Below are 15,692 nucleotides of genomic sequence, written 5' to 3' on the forward strand. Positions count from 1 at the left end.
TTTCTTTCTATTTATAACTCCACCGCAGTGTACAAACGACGAACTAGAAAGCTTGAAAAGCAAGTAGTCAAATGTAGAAATGACTCAATTTAAGAGAGCAGTGGCAACTTTGGATCTCATTGTCTAAGCACTGCTGCATGGCTGGCAGAAGGCAAAATTTTCGGAAATCAGATTGGTAAATGGTCTTTGCAAACCTTCAGAGTATGAACTTCCGCCAAAGTGAAAACCACCAGGTGAATTTTTTATTTTAATAAAGCGAATGCTCAACATCTCCATCTCCATCTCCATCTCCAGACAGAGAAATAAGTAATGCGAATTTCCTGTGTTGAAGTCTTCTTACAGGTGAAAGCAAAGATATGAGAAATTGCAAGAAACTCTTATTACTGTCATTTATCTGGCCAACTTGGTTTGTCATAATAACTTACGATTCTCGTCGCTTTTTATTGGCATTGATAAATGTTTGAATAATTAACTGAACTAAAATTGAACATAAAACGAGCAAAATATTAATAACTGACAATTCTATTAACACGAAATATTGTTAGTGGATGACCAAACAATGCTAGAAGTTATCTTATAGGCCCAAAAAAAAGAATAAAAAAAACTGCAAAAGAAACCTACACGGAAACAAAAGAATCAAAATTATCCCCGGAACATTCCATTAAATCTTGATTAGATCCCTCCCCTGTCAACTCGTCATTAATGCACTCAACTTTAGTAACTTGAAGCACAACCACCATCTCAATCACTTGATGCCGAATGTTACTTTTTGCAAGTAACAATGGAGCTGCAAAATCCGAAATCTGAGCTTTTAAGTAGTCGCATTCGCAAGACTGAAGATGCACACCATAATCCCTTTCAAGAATGTGTGAAATGTAGTTGTCTTCATTTAATCTATCAAGAGGAATGCATAACAAGAAACGGAATTCAGGGGTAATGTTTTCAATAAAGTCTTCATCATCATCTGACTGAAGCTTGAGCTTCCACTGATGTGTATATCGGAGCTGGATGATAAGACAAGGATTATTGGAAGATGGGTTTGTTGGTGGATTTTCAGGAGTGATTTCGTATAGGACCGACTCAAAATCATACGTGATTGCATTTGGCGCCACTGCCATTGATGTGCAAGCTGTAACGTAGAGATAGAAATAGAAGATTGATTAACAGTGTCATAGTACTAGTAATTTATAGAGAATAGCTTCCTGTTCCTGAAAGGAAAGAATGGTTTCCTATTCCTGCGAGGGAATATTGGTTTATCTTTTTCTTCATGGGATTTGGAAACATTTATTAGTTTCCTAATCTGTAATTACTTATTCATAAACGTAGTGTTGTTGGTACACGTGTTAACAGATATTAAATGCTCATTCTTTTCAATCACAGTTTTTACAAATTCCCAGTCGGACTGAAGCTGCGCCGAGAATGGAAAGAACCCGACTGAATTATAAATCAATGCAATAAGTCCTCAATCATTAAGGTCCTCAAAAAGCAGAGATAACGAAAAAGTGAAAGAAACCTGCATTATACTGTCATTTATGCAGCCAATGTGATTAGTCAACCAATGATATAAGTGGCGTAGCCAAAATTTGATCTAAATTCTAACAGCAGCAAAATTTTAAAATATTTCAGAAAAAAGAAATTAGATACTTCAATTCTAACATAGATTTTATTTTTATTTTTTACACATATATAGATATATATAGATACACACACACACAAAATAGAATATTTTTTACATGAGTATCCCATAAAGACGTTATGTTAGTTTAATTCAATGTTAATAATCGTAATAACAAAATAGAATTGACCATTAGAAACAATGAATTTCGTATAAAATAAAATAAAATATTGAAGTTAAGTTAAATTTTTGGTATTTTTTACTTTTTAAGGGTAAAATACTCAAATTAAATTTAGGTTAAACCAATTTTAATAGTCAAATATAATTAAAAAATTTAAGTTATGAAAAATAAATTAAGATAAATTTAATTAATTAATTTTTTAAATTTTTTTATTTGAAATTTTAAAAAATAATATTAATTAATTATTTTTTTAAAATGAATGGATTTACAAAATTTATGGGGCGGCGAAACAATTTTGGTCTGAATTGAAAAGATAAATTTAGTGAATTTATGGGCCGAGTGGGAAAGTGCCCCTGCTTGTCCGATAGTGACTGCCACTTAATGATACCACAACAGAGTCTAGCTAACTAGCAACATTGTTAAAGCAGTTAGATATTGGTTCCGTTTTGATACAGATCTAGGAAGCTGAACTTTCAATCTAGTTAGCTTGAGAAAAATTAAAAAAGTCAAATAATTAATTAAGATCAGACATAGACATAACAGAAAATTTTGCATACGTAAAGTTTCCGGAATTTCATAATCATATTTTTCAATTATGGTAAGTACAGAAGTGGTTGCTCGTCAATAGATCAAAAATTTAGACAATATATCATCCACATCAACATCAACATCATGGCACTAAAATAAAGGAAAATAATAAACGAACGAAATGAAGACAAAGGGACGACAGAAACGCAATTTTAAATTACCGTTTCACGCGTTGATTTTTGCTTCTTTTAATATTGCGTGGACCCAAAAAAAAAAAAAAAAACGATGGACATTCTGCCACCTCCCCAACAACTCATTTTCCTTTCCTTTCCTTAGTTTACTCCTCCTCCATTTGCTTCGTTACCAGACTCTCCTCCATTGAGTTTGCTTCGTTCGTTACCAGACTCCTCCTCAATTTATCTGCGTACCATTTATCTTAACCTTACAAGTGACATTACTCTTCCGAGATCTCTCCGTTGTTGATCGGACGAGCTCCCTGCCTTCTTCTGATTTTCAGAACATTGTATTATGCCGATCAGTTGTACTCAACTAACCACCATCATTGTGCTGATCACGATTAGTAGTTGTTTTGGGGAGAAAAAGAAAGAAAGAGAGAAAAATTTACAGGCACCATTTGATAGATTATCATGTATTTGACTAAGTGGGACAAAATCAACACGTGAAACGGCAATTTAAAATTGCATTTCTGTCGTCCCTTTGTCTTCATTTCGTTCGTTTATCATTTTCCTAAAAGTAAACTCATATAGGTGTCAGCATCTTTCTGCATCATAATTCATAAAAAAATGTACTTGATATTTTTTCAAAATTTCACTTTGCTGTTATGGCAGGTAGGGCGTGTGTAGTTAGACTGTCAAAGCCTAATTACCAAGGCATTTGGTTATAACTTTTATTCCATAGCCAAAAATTAATTTACAAATAATATCAATTTTTTCTCTACATCTATAACTTTTTTTTCATAGTAATTATATCTTAAAAGTTACAAGACATCACTACTAAATACATCTTTAATTGATCCGTACGTGTTTTTTAATATCAATTAATATATGGGTCAAGACGGCTATCTTTTTAATTTTGGCGTAAGAAAATTATATTTGCGATACACAAAATCTGAAGTAAGGACCATTCTGTTTAAATTATGCTTAGCTTTAAGCTTATAGAGAATTATACATTTCTTTTACTTCAAGAAACGAAATTAAATGATTTGTGTCTTGAAACAGAAGCGAATACTTGATCAGCTATTCAATTAAATCAGTTTGGAGACGAAATCAATAGGTACCTCAATTGGAAACTGTCATTGGGCATACCGATCACCCTATATTAGGCCTACACCATTGTTCTTGTTTTCTTGATATATAGTGGAGAATAAGAACGTTACTAGTGCTAATGTTCCTCTAGCTTATGTTTGATACAATAAAGGAGGATTCCGTGTACCAGCATTGTACATGAGAAAGGAGATTCAACTTGTTTACGATACTCACCATTTTTCTTTCTTTTTTCGCCATTTTTCAACAGCATGCACCGGTTTGGTTATGGTAGGTTAGTTTTATCATTGCGGCCAGCCCAAGCACCCATGTGGGTCAATTCTTTGGGTTCCTTGTACGCTTAGTTTTTGTTCTAGTTCTAAAACGAAATGATTGTGACACAACATTGATTTGAAAGACCTAAATTTCCATCGATCCTCTGCTGCCATCTGTTAGCAAAATCTCAATGACAAGTCAACATTTTTAATTTTATTTTTTATTTTTTGAGGATAACAAGTCACCTTAAGATAGAAAAGTTCTCGGAATGAATGAGCTACGAAATTAAATTGTAATTTTTCTTTTTCTTTATTCAAGCACAATCACGCGCGAGGTCCAGCCAATTCTGAAGGTCGGACTCTTTCTATCTTTTTTTTTTTGTAACTGTGACGTTGTTTTTATTTTTCAGATGTTATGTTTACTATTTTATCCAATTATATACATTACCAATTTAAATATCAAATATTCATAAGTATTCTTGTTGTTGTTGTTGTAGGCTTATTTAGTTGGTGTTCACCATTTTGATTTTAAATCATTTAGGTCTTATTCGAAATTGAGGTATTATAACATTTAAATTATAGTTAATGTGGAAAAAACTGTAACTATAAAATAAAAATTAGTAATGTATAATAAATATAAATTTTAAATAACAATCTTGACAAAAAAATAGTTAATGTTTACCAAATATTTTAGTACTGTAACTTTTAAGGTACAACTGTCTAACCTCAATTCCAAACGCATTCTTAGTAGGATGATTATAGACAAACAAAACCTAGTTAGTGAATGATATTTATAGCTCATTATGGAATGAGTATTAAGGCCATTAAGTAAAGGATATTCCTACATTTTGTGCTACACCATTGAGACTTGTTCTCATGTCCTCATAGGGTCAGAGAGTCGCCCAAACCATTATTCTCGCTTATATTTCTAATGTCTATTATTATTATTATTATTAACAAAAAGCAAGTGAAAACTTTATCTCTAACTCTAATAATTTACTAATATTTACAATTAGGCATCTACTTAAGAGTAACTTAGAATTTTTTTTATTATTAAAATGGCATAACTCAGATATCTATTCTTGTATTAAAATAATTCAGCCCACACGACGTTCTGAGTTCCTCATCATCTAAATTCATGTATTGTTGATGGAAATGCAAGATTTTGGTGTTTTGTATGTTGTCCAAATATTCTAACTTTCCCTCAAACTAGCAACTTAAAAAGGTATTTCCTAGGGCTTAATGAAATCAAAATAAGACAACATCAAAATACTTGATGTGGTAGTTGCGTGTTGTCATTTCCCTCTGCTTATCTGGCGATTGACGGCTTTCTTAGGGTCAAAGAAGAAGAAGAAGCGGTCGTCTCAAAATGTTGTGGGCTTGCTGCGGCAGCCAAAAATTGACCCCGTTCACGCATTGTCCCATTCATTCAATAACAAAAGGCAACGGCGTCCCACGCGGCACAATCTTAAGTGCATCTTTGCAACCCAAAAATCACAGGCACCGTTCAGGATCCTTGTTCCATTCGTATAAAATAATGCATTAATTGCATGCAAACTTCAAGAACCTTCTCCCTCTTCTGAAGGGTTTTTCGCTTCAGGGTTTTTCTTCTGTTTGGTGCTTATATAAGAAGATTAATCGCTAAGACCAGCAAGAAGCAAAAGAGCAAATTTAAGAGAAAAAATTAGAGAACATGAGCAGAAAGCTGGATAGGCTGTTTGGAAGAAGTTTCAATACCTCCAAGTTTAAATCTGTTACTAAACTTGCCATTTCAAGGGCTGCCATTCTCAGGAACCAGCACCAGGCTCGGTATTACTATGCAAGGTCTGATGTTACCGAGCTCCTTAACCTCGGTCACCATGAACGAGCTCTTACTCGTGTTAGTAGTACTCATGTCCCTAATCCCTCTCTCTGCTAATTCTTAATTATTAACTTAACCCCTACTTGATCTAAAAAAATTAAACTTACTTTTCCAGGTTGAGTATATGATTAAGGAGCTCAACATGTTGGATGCGCTTGGAATGATAGAAGATTATTGCCATCTCCTGATAGAAAGAGTCTTGTTTATTCAGAAAAACAAGTCAGTTCATCAAGTTTCATTGATATTGTGCTCTTTTCCCATTTGATCTTTAATGTTTTATTCGATATTAACACGTTTGGATGTTCATTTATTTATATAGGGAATGTCCCGATGAGCTGAAGGAAGCAATATCGGGTTTGATCTTTGCGTCTTCAAGATGTGGAGACTTTCCTGAGCTTCAGAAAATTCGTGAGATTTTCAAATCAAGGTATGGTGCAGAATTTGATGCTCGTGCTGTGCAATTACGCAACTACTGCGGAGTGACTCCTAAGGTAAAATAAAGTCTAAAGAGTTGAATGATTGGTGTTCAGTGAAAGCAGTTCTTTTGATCAATTCTCTTCTAACGAGTCCTGTCTTTTATGTTTTCCAGATTGTACAGAAGCTTTCATCACGGCGGTGTAGCTTGGAAAGCAGATTAAAAGTGCTCAAGGAAATTTCAACTGAGATGGGTATCGCTCTTCTGAATTTGGAGGAAGATACTCGCGTTCCTGTCAAGGTTAGGATAATTGAATACTGCATAGAATTAGAAGCAATCATTTGTATCAAGCACAATGTTAATGTTTTACTGCTAAATGACTGTATATGTTTGATGATTACAGGAGAAATTAGATATCGAACAGAAGCAACCAAAGCCTATGGAACCAGCTACTTTTAACGATGATGCCCACAATGTGCCTGAAGAGTTGAACCAGGACGAAAAGTTATCTGAATCAGTTAAAAGGAGGAAATACTACAGAGATGTAGCAGCTGCTGCACAAGATGCTTTTGAATCAGCAGCTTATGCAGCAGAAGCTGCAAGAGCAGCATTTGATCTCTCAAGATCTGAATCACGAGACAACAACTCAGATGATTTTGGTGGTTATAGCCATGGAACAGAAATAGCATCCAACTCTGATATGTCAATGACATCTGACCTTAAAAGCGACAAAGATGCAGTTATCAATGAAGAGGATGAGGATTCAAAAAGTAGAATGGGATTTGACAAATTCTACGATGTTGACAGTTTTAGCTCAGAATCAGGGGATGAAGATGTGACAGAAAAAACCAGGGAGATTCACTTCAAAGAACTGGAAGAGAGTAAAAGGACGGCTGTGAGAGAAAGAATACTATCTGCTTCAAGTTCAGATTCAGATGGTGATATTTTAAGCATGACGAAAAAGTTGGCAGGTGCACATTACCGAAACCAAGAGGGTGGGATTGCAGTAGCTTCAGATGACACTGATAATGACAGTGGAAAGAATCAGGGAAACGTACAATGGCAAAAACAATTTGATAGGAAGCCTAGCTTGCCTTCTAATGCACACCAAAATACCTCAGAACAGAATGGATTTGATAAGCAGTATCCTTCAGATGAACACATAGATAACAAGCATCAATTACCAGCAGTAAACTCAATGAAATCGCTGGATGGGCCTACCAAAAAGAAGTTGACAAGCACCAAGGATTTTGCAGAGCAATTACATATGCATCAGCATTCAAATATAGACTGGAAGAAATTTTCAGTGAGGACAAGACGAGTGCAGAATGCCTAAAAAGGATCATTGATTTATTACTTTTACACACTTTTGCAGATTCAGTTATTACTGAGCCAGAGCTTGTAGTTGTTGGTTACATATTTCTTCATTATTTTAATCGTAAATTCACATTCTATAAACTGTGGCTGCGGGCCATGATTTTGGACAGAAATTATGTATCTGGATATTTTAAGATTGTGACATGCTTCTTCAGTTCAAGGAAACTAACTGCATTCTAGAAAAACAAGCATTATCCATAGTTGATATGAAGTCACGTCATAATTGTAACCTCATAAAGCTAACACAAGAATGTACTGTTCACATAATCAAACAGAAAAACTCATCTTCCATTTAAATTTGAGAATATTGCAATACAAGCAATATGTAGAAACCTGACACAACATCTCACAATGCTAAAACCTTACCTTCACAATGTATTGGACTATAATCTCTCAAGTGACCAAGATCCAAAACTTCCACATAATTAACCTTGCTGCAAATTGCCACCGCTTGTTTGCCAAAAGTTGATGACGTCAGTGGCCTGATTGAGAAGGTGAATCCTCTCTGTCTGCGAAATCCAGGGCTTGCTATCGAGCAAAACCTTGAGCTCTTCCCACGCGTCTTTCCTCGGCCAAAAGTAATAGGGACTCAAAGGGATTGTCCCATGCCCAGGAATCACTTGATCAAGCGCAATGCCAATGTCATTTTGCATCCAAATGAACTTCAATACAAGCCTTCGTTTCTCATTCGGCTTCACAACCACTCCAAGCTTCTATGTATCAACAAACATCATAAAAGTATTAAGTAAAGGAACAAAAAACAAAAGGCAAGTGCTTTTGCAAGTAATATTTTGAGAGTATTTAGAAGTAACAAAAAAAAAAAAAAAACTACGACATTAGAATTTAGAAGTAGAACTCCCCCAGGCCCATGCTATTAAACCCATAAAACCCAAAATAAATATAATTTCTTTTCCTCGTGAACCAGAGCACTACTAATCAATTTTATTTTCTTATCTTTTACTCCACTTTCTAAGAAACCAAACAGAGACTATAACAATTATAACTGAAACAAAGGATCCCACATGTAAAATCATAAATAAAAACAAACCCACAAAATATTCTGTCAATTCAAACCTCTTTTCGTAGTATAATAGCGCAATCAGAATCGTCTGCAGGCGGTTCCGGGTCGAGTGTTTGATCAATGGCAGCCGATGAAGATGAGTGTTTGACTCTGACTTGTCTTGTGCCATGTCTTAGTTTCAAGTACGAGATTTGTGGTCTGAGCATGACTGAGGTTTTGGTAAAGGGCTTAAGGGGAAGGTTTTGAGAAGGCCATTTTGCTGTTGCTGATGATGTGTCGGGTGTCAAAACGGCGTTTATATGGCAGTGAAACGACATCGATAACATTTTGACTTGGGCGGAGTCTCTCTATGTGTATGGATGTCGAAGAAGCCATTTTTATATGCTCAAGTATTTCTATTCGGGATAATAACGTGGGGGTGGTGTGTCCCTGATTGTTTCAGCTTCTCGAGCCAACATATAATAATTTGTCCATTTGTATTAAATGGGTGAGTTCTTTAAAATTAAAACTATATTGTTAAGATGATTTTGTATTAAATGGGTGGGTTCTTTAAAACTAAAACTATATTGTTAAGATGATGATATCTTGCATTTAAAAATCTTCATGTTCCTATATTTTATAAGGTACTTCTGATTTTAATTGTTTGATAGACAAATTTTTTGTTACTTGAATTGTGGATATTTTTTCATCTTATTATTTAACTTAAGGATTTAAAAATAGCTTCAGCTTATTTATAAGCTCAGGTAACCATTTAAGAAGTTTTGATAAAAATTAAGTCTATTTTAAATTCATATATTCAAAATGGACCATCACAAAGTTGATTTAGAAGGTTTAATGAGATCCGTTCAATTTAGAGCTAAGTTAAACAAAATTGAATCGAGAGGTCTAACGTGATTCAATCTATTTTGGATCAATGGATCGTCATTAAGTTGATTTTGGAGGTTTGGCATGATTTACGATTGGAAATAGTAGATTATAATGCAATTCAGAAAAAGGGAAAGGTTGCCTAGGATCTATTGTATGCCAGGATTTGAGGAAGCATAAACAGTGGTGACCTTGAGCTTGAAGTTATTAATCAGCCCATTTTATGCTCCGGTAAAATTGCCGGATCATTAATCGGACCTGAGTCCAGATATCAAATAGAAGGCCAGGAAGACCAATAATGCAAGGCCTAAAAGAAAGGCAGACCCTGCTTGTTAAATAGATAGCCCAATGGCTACAAGCTGATCAATCTAAGGCCCATTTTCATGAATCTCATCTCATGTGCCCTAAATTCTTCTATTATTTTGAGTTCGACTAAAATCGAGCTATTTAACATTTTATTTTAAGTAAGAGTGGATGATTCTGTCACATTTGATATTGAGGATGAAGACTGAAAAAGAAGAAGAGAAGTTTGTGATTACACTATTAAAAAGTCATGTTTGTATATTTCGTGCCTTTGCTAATTTTGGAAGCATAATAATAAAAGAAGTGCTTATCCTTAAATATGGAAAAAAAAATTTGGGTGTTAACTATTAAGGATCAGGATGAATATCTGTAAAAGATTAAGATGCTTTAATTTAAATTATTAACATTTAAATTAAAAGTCAAAGTTATATATGAGTTAAAATAGCACCACCCACATCTAAAATTGGTTCATCACATATTTATTTTAATTCCATCACTGTCGTTCCATCCCATCAACCTCAGCCATCAAAATTAAAATGTGAAATTTATTAGTGTGTTATTGCATTCTGCATGTAAATAAGTATACCAGCAGCACACCCACGTGCTTAGAAGTGCTTATTCACGTGCTTAGAAGTGCTTATTCAGGTGAAACCAGCAGCAAGTACTTCTGTCAGTCTGTGACCGAGTCTATCAAGTAGGGTCCACAAAAACGAATGTAGTAATAAACTCTTGAGGCTGATAACATAACACGTCAGATTAGATGTTGTGGATAAATGATGTACATATAATATATATGCATACGAAAATGACACATTTAATTCATGACAATTTTTTTTAACATAACATTATCCTGAAAACTGATAAAAATGCCACATGCCAGACTGTCAACAAGTCACTCCTCCATCATTTAAATAAGAAAAAATCTTATAAAAAAAAATCAGACTAATATTGTATGTAACTCAATCAATTTTTTTTTAAATTACTTAGAATAATATTTAGATTACTACTCATTTATTATTGATATATTTATAATTAAATAATTATTAAAATTAATTTTATTTTAAATTTTATATAATACTATATTTTTAATCCTCGTTACTATTCAAGAGATATATAAGTCAATTATTGAATTACTAATTTTTCAATTATGAGTTTTCTGAATCAACCATAAAAGTTTGAGCGAAAGATTTTGTATAACTAAATTATTTTACTTGATACAAAAATCTTTTTAAATTAATTTTGCAATTGAATCTTTAAAAATTTTATAATCTCAAAAAAAAAAAAAAAAGCCAAGATCATTTTCTATCATAACATGACTTAAATTACCACTACCGTCTATATAATAAAAAAAGCAGCTGCTCCTATATTTACGGTGATGGAATTTTATTCCCCAACAATTACAAGACTTGAATCACTCCCCTTATAATGAGAGAGTAGTGGCCAATAGATATCCGTCACAACATCTATAAAAGGAAGATGAAGACCATCCAAACCGCAACTTCATCATCTAACTAATTACTCTCTCTCTCTTTTAAAATAAGAATCCATGCGTTCACATTATATGGATATGTCTAACTCTCTTTGCATAAATGAAAATGATTGCTCTCAGAGCAACAAAGAAGGCCAAGAAGAAGAAGAAGGTGGTGCTAATAATCTTGATGATGATGATGATGATATGGGAAACAAATCTAGAAACAACCAGCTGCAGGTACTATTTAATCTTTACTTTCATAGTTGAGAAGCTAACGAAGCATATATAACTCAAAGAGCAACTCGTTAATATTCTTTCTTTCTTGTTACTTTATATAATTCGATGCAACTCTCTGAACATACACTTAGCTAGGCCGCGTTGGTAAAAAGCCATGTCTATCATGAAATAACAGTTATAATTAGGAAATAAATATTGATAAGTTTTTGTAAATTTTTTATCAAACCAACTGTAAGCAAGATCAAACCACTCTTAACTTCTAATTCGTGGTAAAAATAAGTATGGCTTTTAAACTACAGTTCTCCAACAACAGTACCCAACGGAGCTTTAGGCCTCATCAATCCTCTTCTCTTCCTTTCACAATCGCATACTAATTCATTTTTTTTTTTTAATTTGAAGTAAATATTAAATATTACGTTGGTATTCTAATTAATAAATGTATAATTTTCTTTTTTCAGGCAATAGGTGTTGGAATTTAGTCCTGAATGGAACACTCATTTGAGCAAGATAAACAAAGTAACTTGAGTGTATAAAGAACAAGTTTCTCATAAAATTTTAGAACCTCGACCTCGGACCTTCGTTACTTTCTTAATAAGTTGTCTTTACTTTTCTATATACACAATTTTATTAAACCTTACTTTATTTAAAAGAATTTTTTACATGCCATACAATAAATGCAAACTAAGTAAATATTATATGCGATCTCATACCCTTCACAAGCCTTGTAAAATTGAATGAATGTAAAAGCAATGTAAGCGAGAAAGAAAGGAGTTGTATTGATCACTGAATTAATGGTGCTTGCAGAATTGATTGAACGATTGTTGTCTTTAACCGTTTGTAACGACTAGACTTGTATCAGATTAATTTTTAATTAATAGTTTATTACGATTTACAAATTGACAACCATACCATTAATTGTGTTTGTTTGCTCTTTTTTCTTAATTTATCCTTTAGAATCTCAACAGGTGCATGCGTGCTCGACAAATTAATGCGCTCATAATCATCATCCCACTCATCTAGCTAGGGCACATTTATAACTCAATTACTTCTTATTTTAAAATTATATAATGGCTAATAAAATTGGTTCAAATAATTCAACTCGTGTTAAAACTTTGTCATGTACAACATGCACGAGGAAAAATAATTAATAATAATAATAAATTAGGTATAAAGGTATATAGGTAATTTTGTAACGTTTGTAAAATCGGGAATAAGACTCCGTTTGGTATAATTTTTTAAGTATAATCCATTTAAATAAAATTTTTGACAGTAGAATTTTTACAAATAGAGATTTTACTTTAAAAAATTTAGTTGTTTGGTTGTCAATAAGATTTTTTATTAAAAATTTATGAAATTACTTTAATAAATAAGTTTTTTTAAGTTATGTTATGAAAAAAATAAAATAAGTTTGTCAAATAAGTAGAGAATATTTTGGATATTTTAACATTTTTAAAAAGCATTCCAACTTCCACTCTCAAAAGTTTAAAATTTGAGTTTTTGCTAGTAAAGGTAAAATAGTTTATTTAAATTATAAAAACTCTACTAAAAAAAAATCAAATAACAATAAAAATTATAATAAGAGCTTATGAGATTAAATAAGCATTTATAACTATTAGATAAGGCATACCAAACAAGCACTAAATGTCTTATTACAACTTGCCAATTTTACAAGCAGTGTATTGACACAATTGTTGCTAAAGTAAATGTATAAAAAGTTGTTGATTTTTTTGTAAGTTTTATGTTCAATTTATTTTTTTAAATTATTAAAATTTCTAACAAAGAAAGGTTAAGGATGTAATGATAGGTTTTATATTGATTTCTCTATTAACAATATTTGGAGGGTAAAAACTTGTTTAGTCCCTATATTTTGAGGTCAGTGTCCGTTTAGTCCCTATATTTTTAAAAATACTTCAAAAAATCCATACTAATAAATTATTGACACCCTTGCCATTACCTTTTGTTCCTTTTGACTTATTTTTATAATATTACCCTATTACAATAATGTTTCTTTTTTTAGACATTATTAAAAAGAAAAATTAAATTACCAGTTTAACACCAAAAAATAAAATAAAGATAATATATATATATATATATATATATATATATTTTGTAGAACACTCTGCTGAGGAGTTAAAATATTAAATTTTATAAAAAAAGTGATAATTTTATTTTTTACAAAATTAATTTTTTTGACACATAAGTTTCCACAAAAATTAATGTATATTTTTTTGTTTTTTATTTTATTTTTGGGTTTAATTTGATAATCCAATTTTTTTATTAACATCCAAAAAAGAAATATTACTGTAAGAATGTAATATTGTAAAAGCATGCTAAAAAGAATAAAAAATAATGGCACAAGTGTTAATATTTAACAGTAAGAATGTTTTGAGGTATTCTTAAAAATATAGGGATTAAATGAGCATTAACTTTATAATATAAGGACTAAACAAGTTTTTATCCATATTTGGATGATATAAAAAATAAATGAGTTATGTATCCACCAATAAGATAGAAGTCTCTTGCAAAAATCTATATTAAATGAGCTAAAATTTCACTAGTTTTTATATTATATTATATCTCAGAAATCATAAGCTTGTTGCATTTAAGGAATCATTTATTTACTTGACAATTTCCTTAAGTTTTGATTACTTTAAAAAATTTCAGAATTCTATCTTGATACGAATTTTAAAATTTCAGTCCAATTTCCTTACGTTTTGAGTTGGCTGCCGAGTGACAATTGAAATGATAATTCCTGAAAAAATGAATGAGATATTGATTTATGAATTGTCACATTCAAGTAATGAATAGACGGTCGGCCATGAAACGTCAACGTGAATAAAAAATGGGCTCATTATATTTCGTTATCAATAAGGTACATCAATTTAAAATTTATATTTTTAAATGACTTAATTACTATTTGTCAAATAATAAGTAGATCATAAAAAAAATATTTTTTAGGTCAGTCTTAACTTATAATTAATGTAACAAACTTACTAGCTGCCTGAACAAAAATCCTATAAGCTTATACACTTATGAATTCCCTCGTCCTCGTACCATTAGGTGTCGGCAAACATTTACTTAGGTGGTTGCTTGATGATATTAAATATTTGAGAAAATTAATACATAAAGCAAACAATAATCTGAACAAGATTGAGCGAAGGTGGACTCTCTTTGATCTGAAGATACATCATCTATAAATTTAAATTGGTAATATTTCACCTTTCACTAGCCCTCATTTTTCAATTAATCTTAATTAATTATTTTCAAAATTATTCTTATTTATCACTTTGTTTTAAACAGCTTTTATTAAGAAAAGAAACCCAGTTAAATCATAACATAATTCAAAAGTTTGTCTGCAGATTTCCTCAATCAAATACAAAACAAATTCACCCACTTATGATGGAATATCCAGAGACTATTTGAATCATATCCAGATACAGACATTCAAAGAACCATCGCATAAATTTTAACAACTAAAATCCCGCCCTTATAAAATGGAAATTGATAGCGGCAGACCAACTAAAAAAGAACCCACCATACAGAAAATACAAGTGATCTACAGTCACTAAAGCAAGCGACCACACAATCACAACCCAGATAGGAGGAGGAAAGCTTTAGGCAGGCGACTACTGAGAAGAACCAGAGCACGTGCAACAATTGGCCTCACAACTTCATTGAAAAAGTCAAGTGCCCACATAGAAAGCCTTGTTGAATTCTACAAACAACAATATTTTTATCTTTAATTATTTATATATTCTTTAATGGGGATATTTCTAGAAATATGTGAGGTTAATTAAAAAGTAGAGATTAGTGAGATAAATTGAGAAGTTCAAATATGCTACCTATAAATTTAAAGCTTTGTTAATTTTTTTTTTTTTTGTACAAACTGATATGGCATGATTAAATTGGTTAGATTAAATATATCTAGGTTCACATGTTTTATTATTTTGTATTTTTATTCAACAAATTAATTAATGTCAAATCAGTTTGTAAAAAATAAATTTATAGTTATATCACCACTCTATCTAAATACATCTTTGTATATATTGCACTAGCCTTTTTAGTAATTTAGGTCAATTCCATTAAAAATCTATTTGGACCACACAAAAGGGTCTCCCAAAGAGTTTCACATTAATTTAACAGATTCTCCTAGTTTTACCAAAAAATTTTTAGGCCTCCTAGTCAACTCCTGTTTTTCCTATGGTTTAGTTTTAGTAATATCTATCTGCATGCTAAAAATCAGCAAGAAGTTCAACACCATTACTCTTTAACTGTAAAACCG

The 15,692-nt window shown here is 31.8% G+C and overlaps 2 protein-coding genes across 2 annotated transcripts; one reads left to right on the forward strand and one right to left on the reverse strand.

Annotated features, from left to right (window-relative positions):
* The first annotated feature begins 5,429 nt into the window (after positions 1-5,429).
* Positions 5,430-7,686, forward strand: LOC18038998. The gene is made up of 5 exons (XM_006430727.2): positions 5,430-5,740; positions 5,838-5,941; positions 6,042-6,213; positions 6,312-6,437; positions 6,541-7,686. Exons 1-5 carry the CDS (start codon positions 5,555-5,557, stop codon positions 7,471-7,473), a joined length of 1,521 nt encoding a protein of 506 aa, XP_006430790.2. The 5' UTR covers positions 5,430-5,554; the 3' UTR covers positions 7,474-7,686.
* Positions 7,687-7,778: 92 nt separating this feature from the next.
* LOC18038740 (30S ribosomal protein 3, chloroplastic) lies at positions 7,779-8,963 on the reverse strand. Its single transcript, XM_006430728.2, has 2 exons — positions 8,589-8,963; positions 7,779-8,227 (listed from the first exon to the last, which is right to left on the reverse strand). The coding sequence occupies exons 1-2, from the start codon at positions 8,859-8,861 to the stop codon at positions 7,940-7,942; spliced, it is 561 nt and encodes a 186-aa protein (XP_006430791.1). The 5' UTR covers positions 8,862-8,963; the 3' UTR covers positions 7,779-7,939.
* Between the last annotated feature and the right edge of the window lie 6,729 nt (positions 8,964-15,692).

Source organism: Citrus clementina, unplaced genomic scaffold (genome assembly GCF_000493195.1).
Source record: "Citrus clementina cultivar Clemenules unplaced genomic scaffold, Citrus_clementina_v1.0 scaffold_6, whole genome shotgun sequence".
Taxonomy (NCBI): Eukaryota; Viridiplantae; Streptophyta; class Magnoliopsida; order Sapindales; family Rutaceae; genus Citrus; species Citrus x clementina.

Bases quoted from the DNA above. Each gene is read 5' to 3' on its own strand.
- LOC18038740 (XM_006430728.2), bottom strand. From the start codon at position 8,861: ATGTTATCGATGTCGTTTCACTGCCATATAAACGCCGTTTTGACACCC. The intron at 8,228-8,588 runs GTTTGAATTGAC...GTTGATACATAG, and splicing joins CTATTATACTACGAAAAGAG to AAGCTTGGAGTGGTTGTGAA.
- LOC18038998 (XM_006430727.2), top strand. From the start codon at position 5,555: ATGAGCAGAAAGCTGGATAGGCTGTTTGGAAGAAGTTTCAATACCTCC. The intron at 6,214-6,311 runs GTAAAATAAAGT...TATGTTTTCCAG, and splicing joins ACTGCGGAGTGACTCCTAAG to ATTGTACAGAAGCTTTCATC. The intron at 6,438-6,540 runs GTTAGGATAATT...TGATGATTACAG, and splicing joins ATACTCGCGTTCCTGTCAAG to GAGAAATTAGATATCGAACA.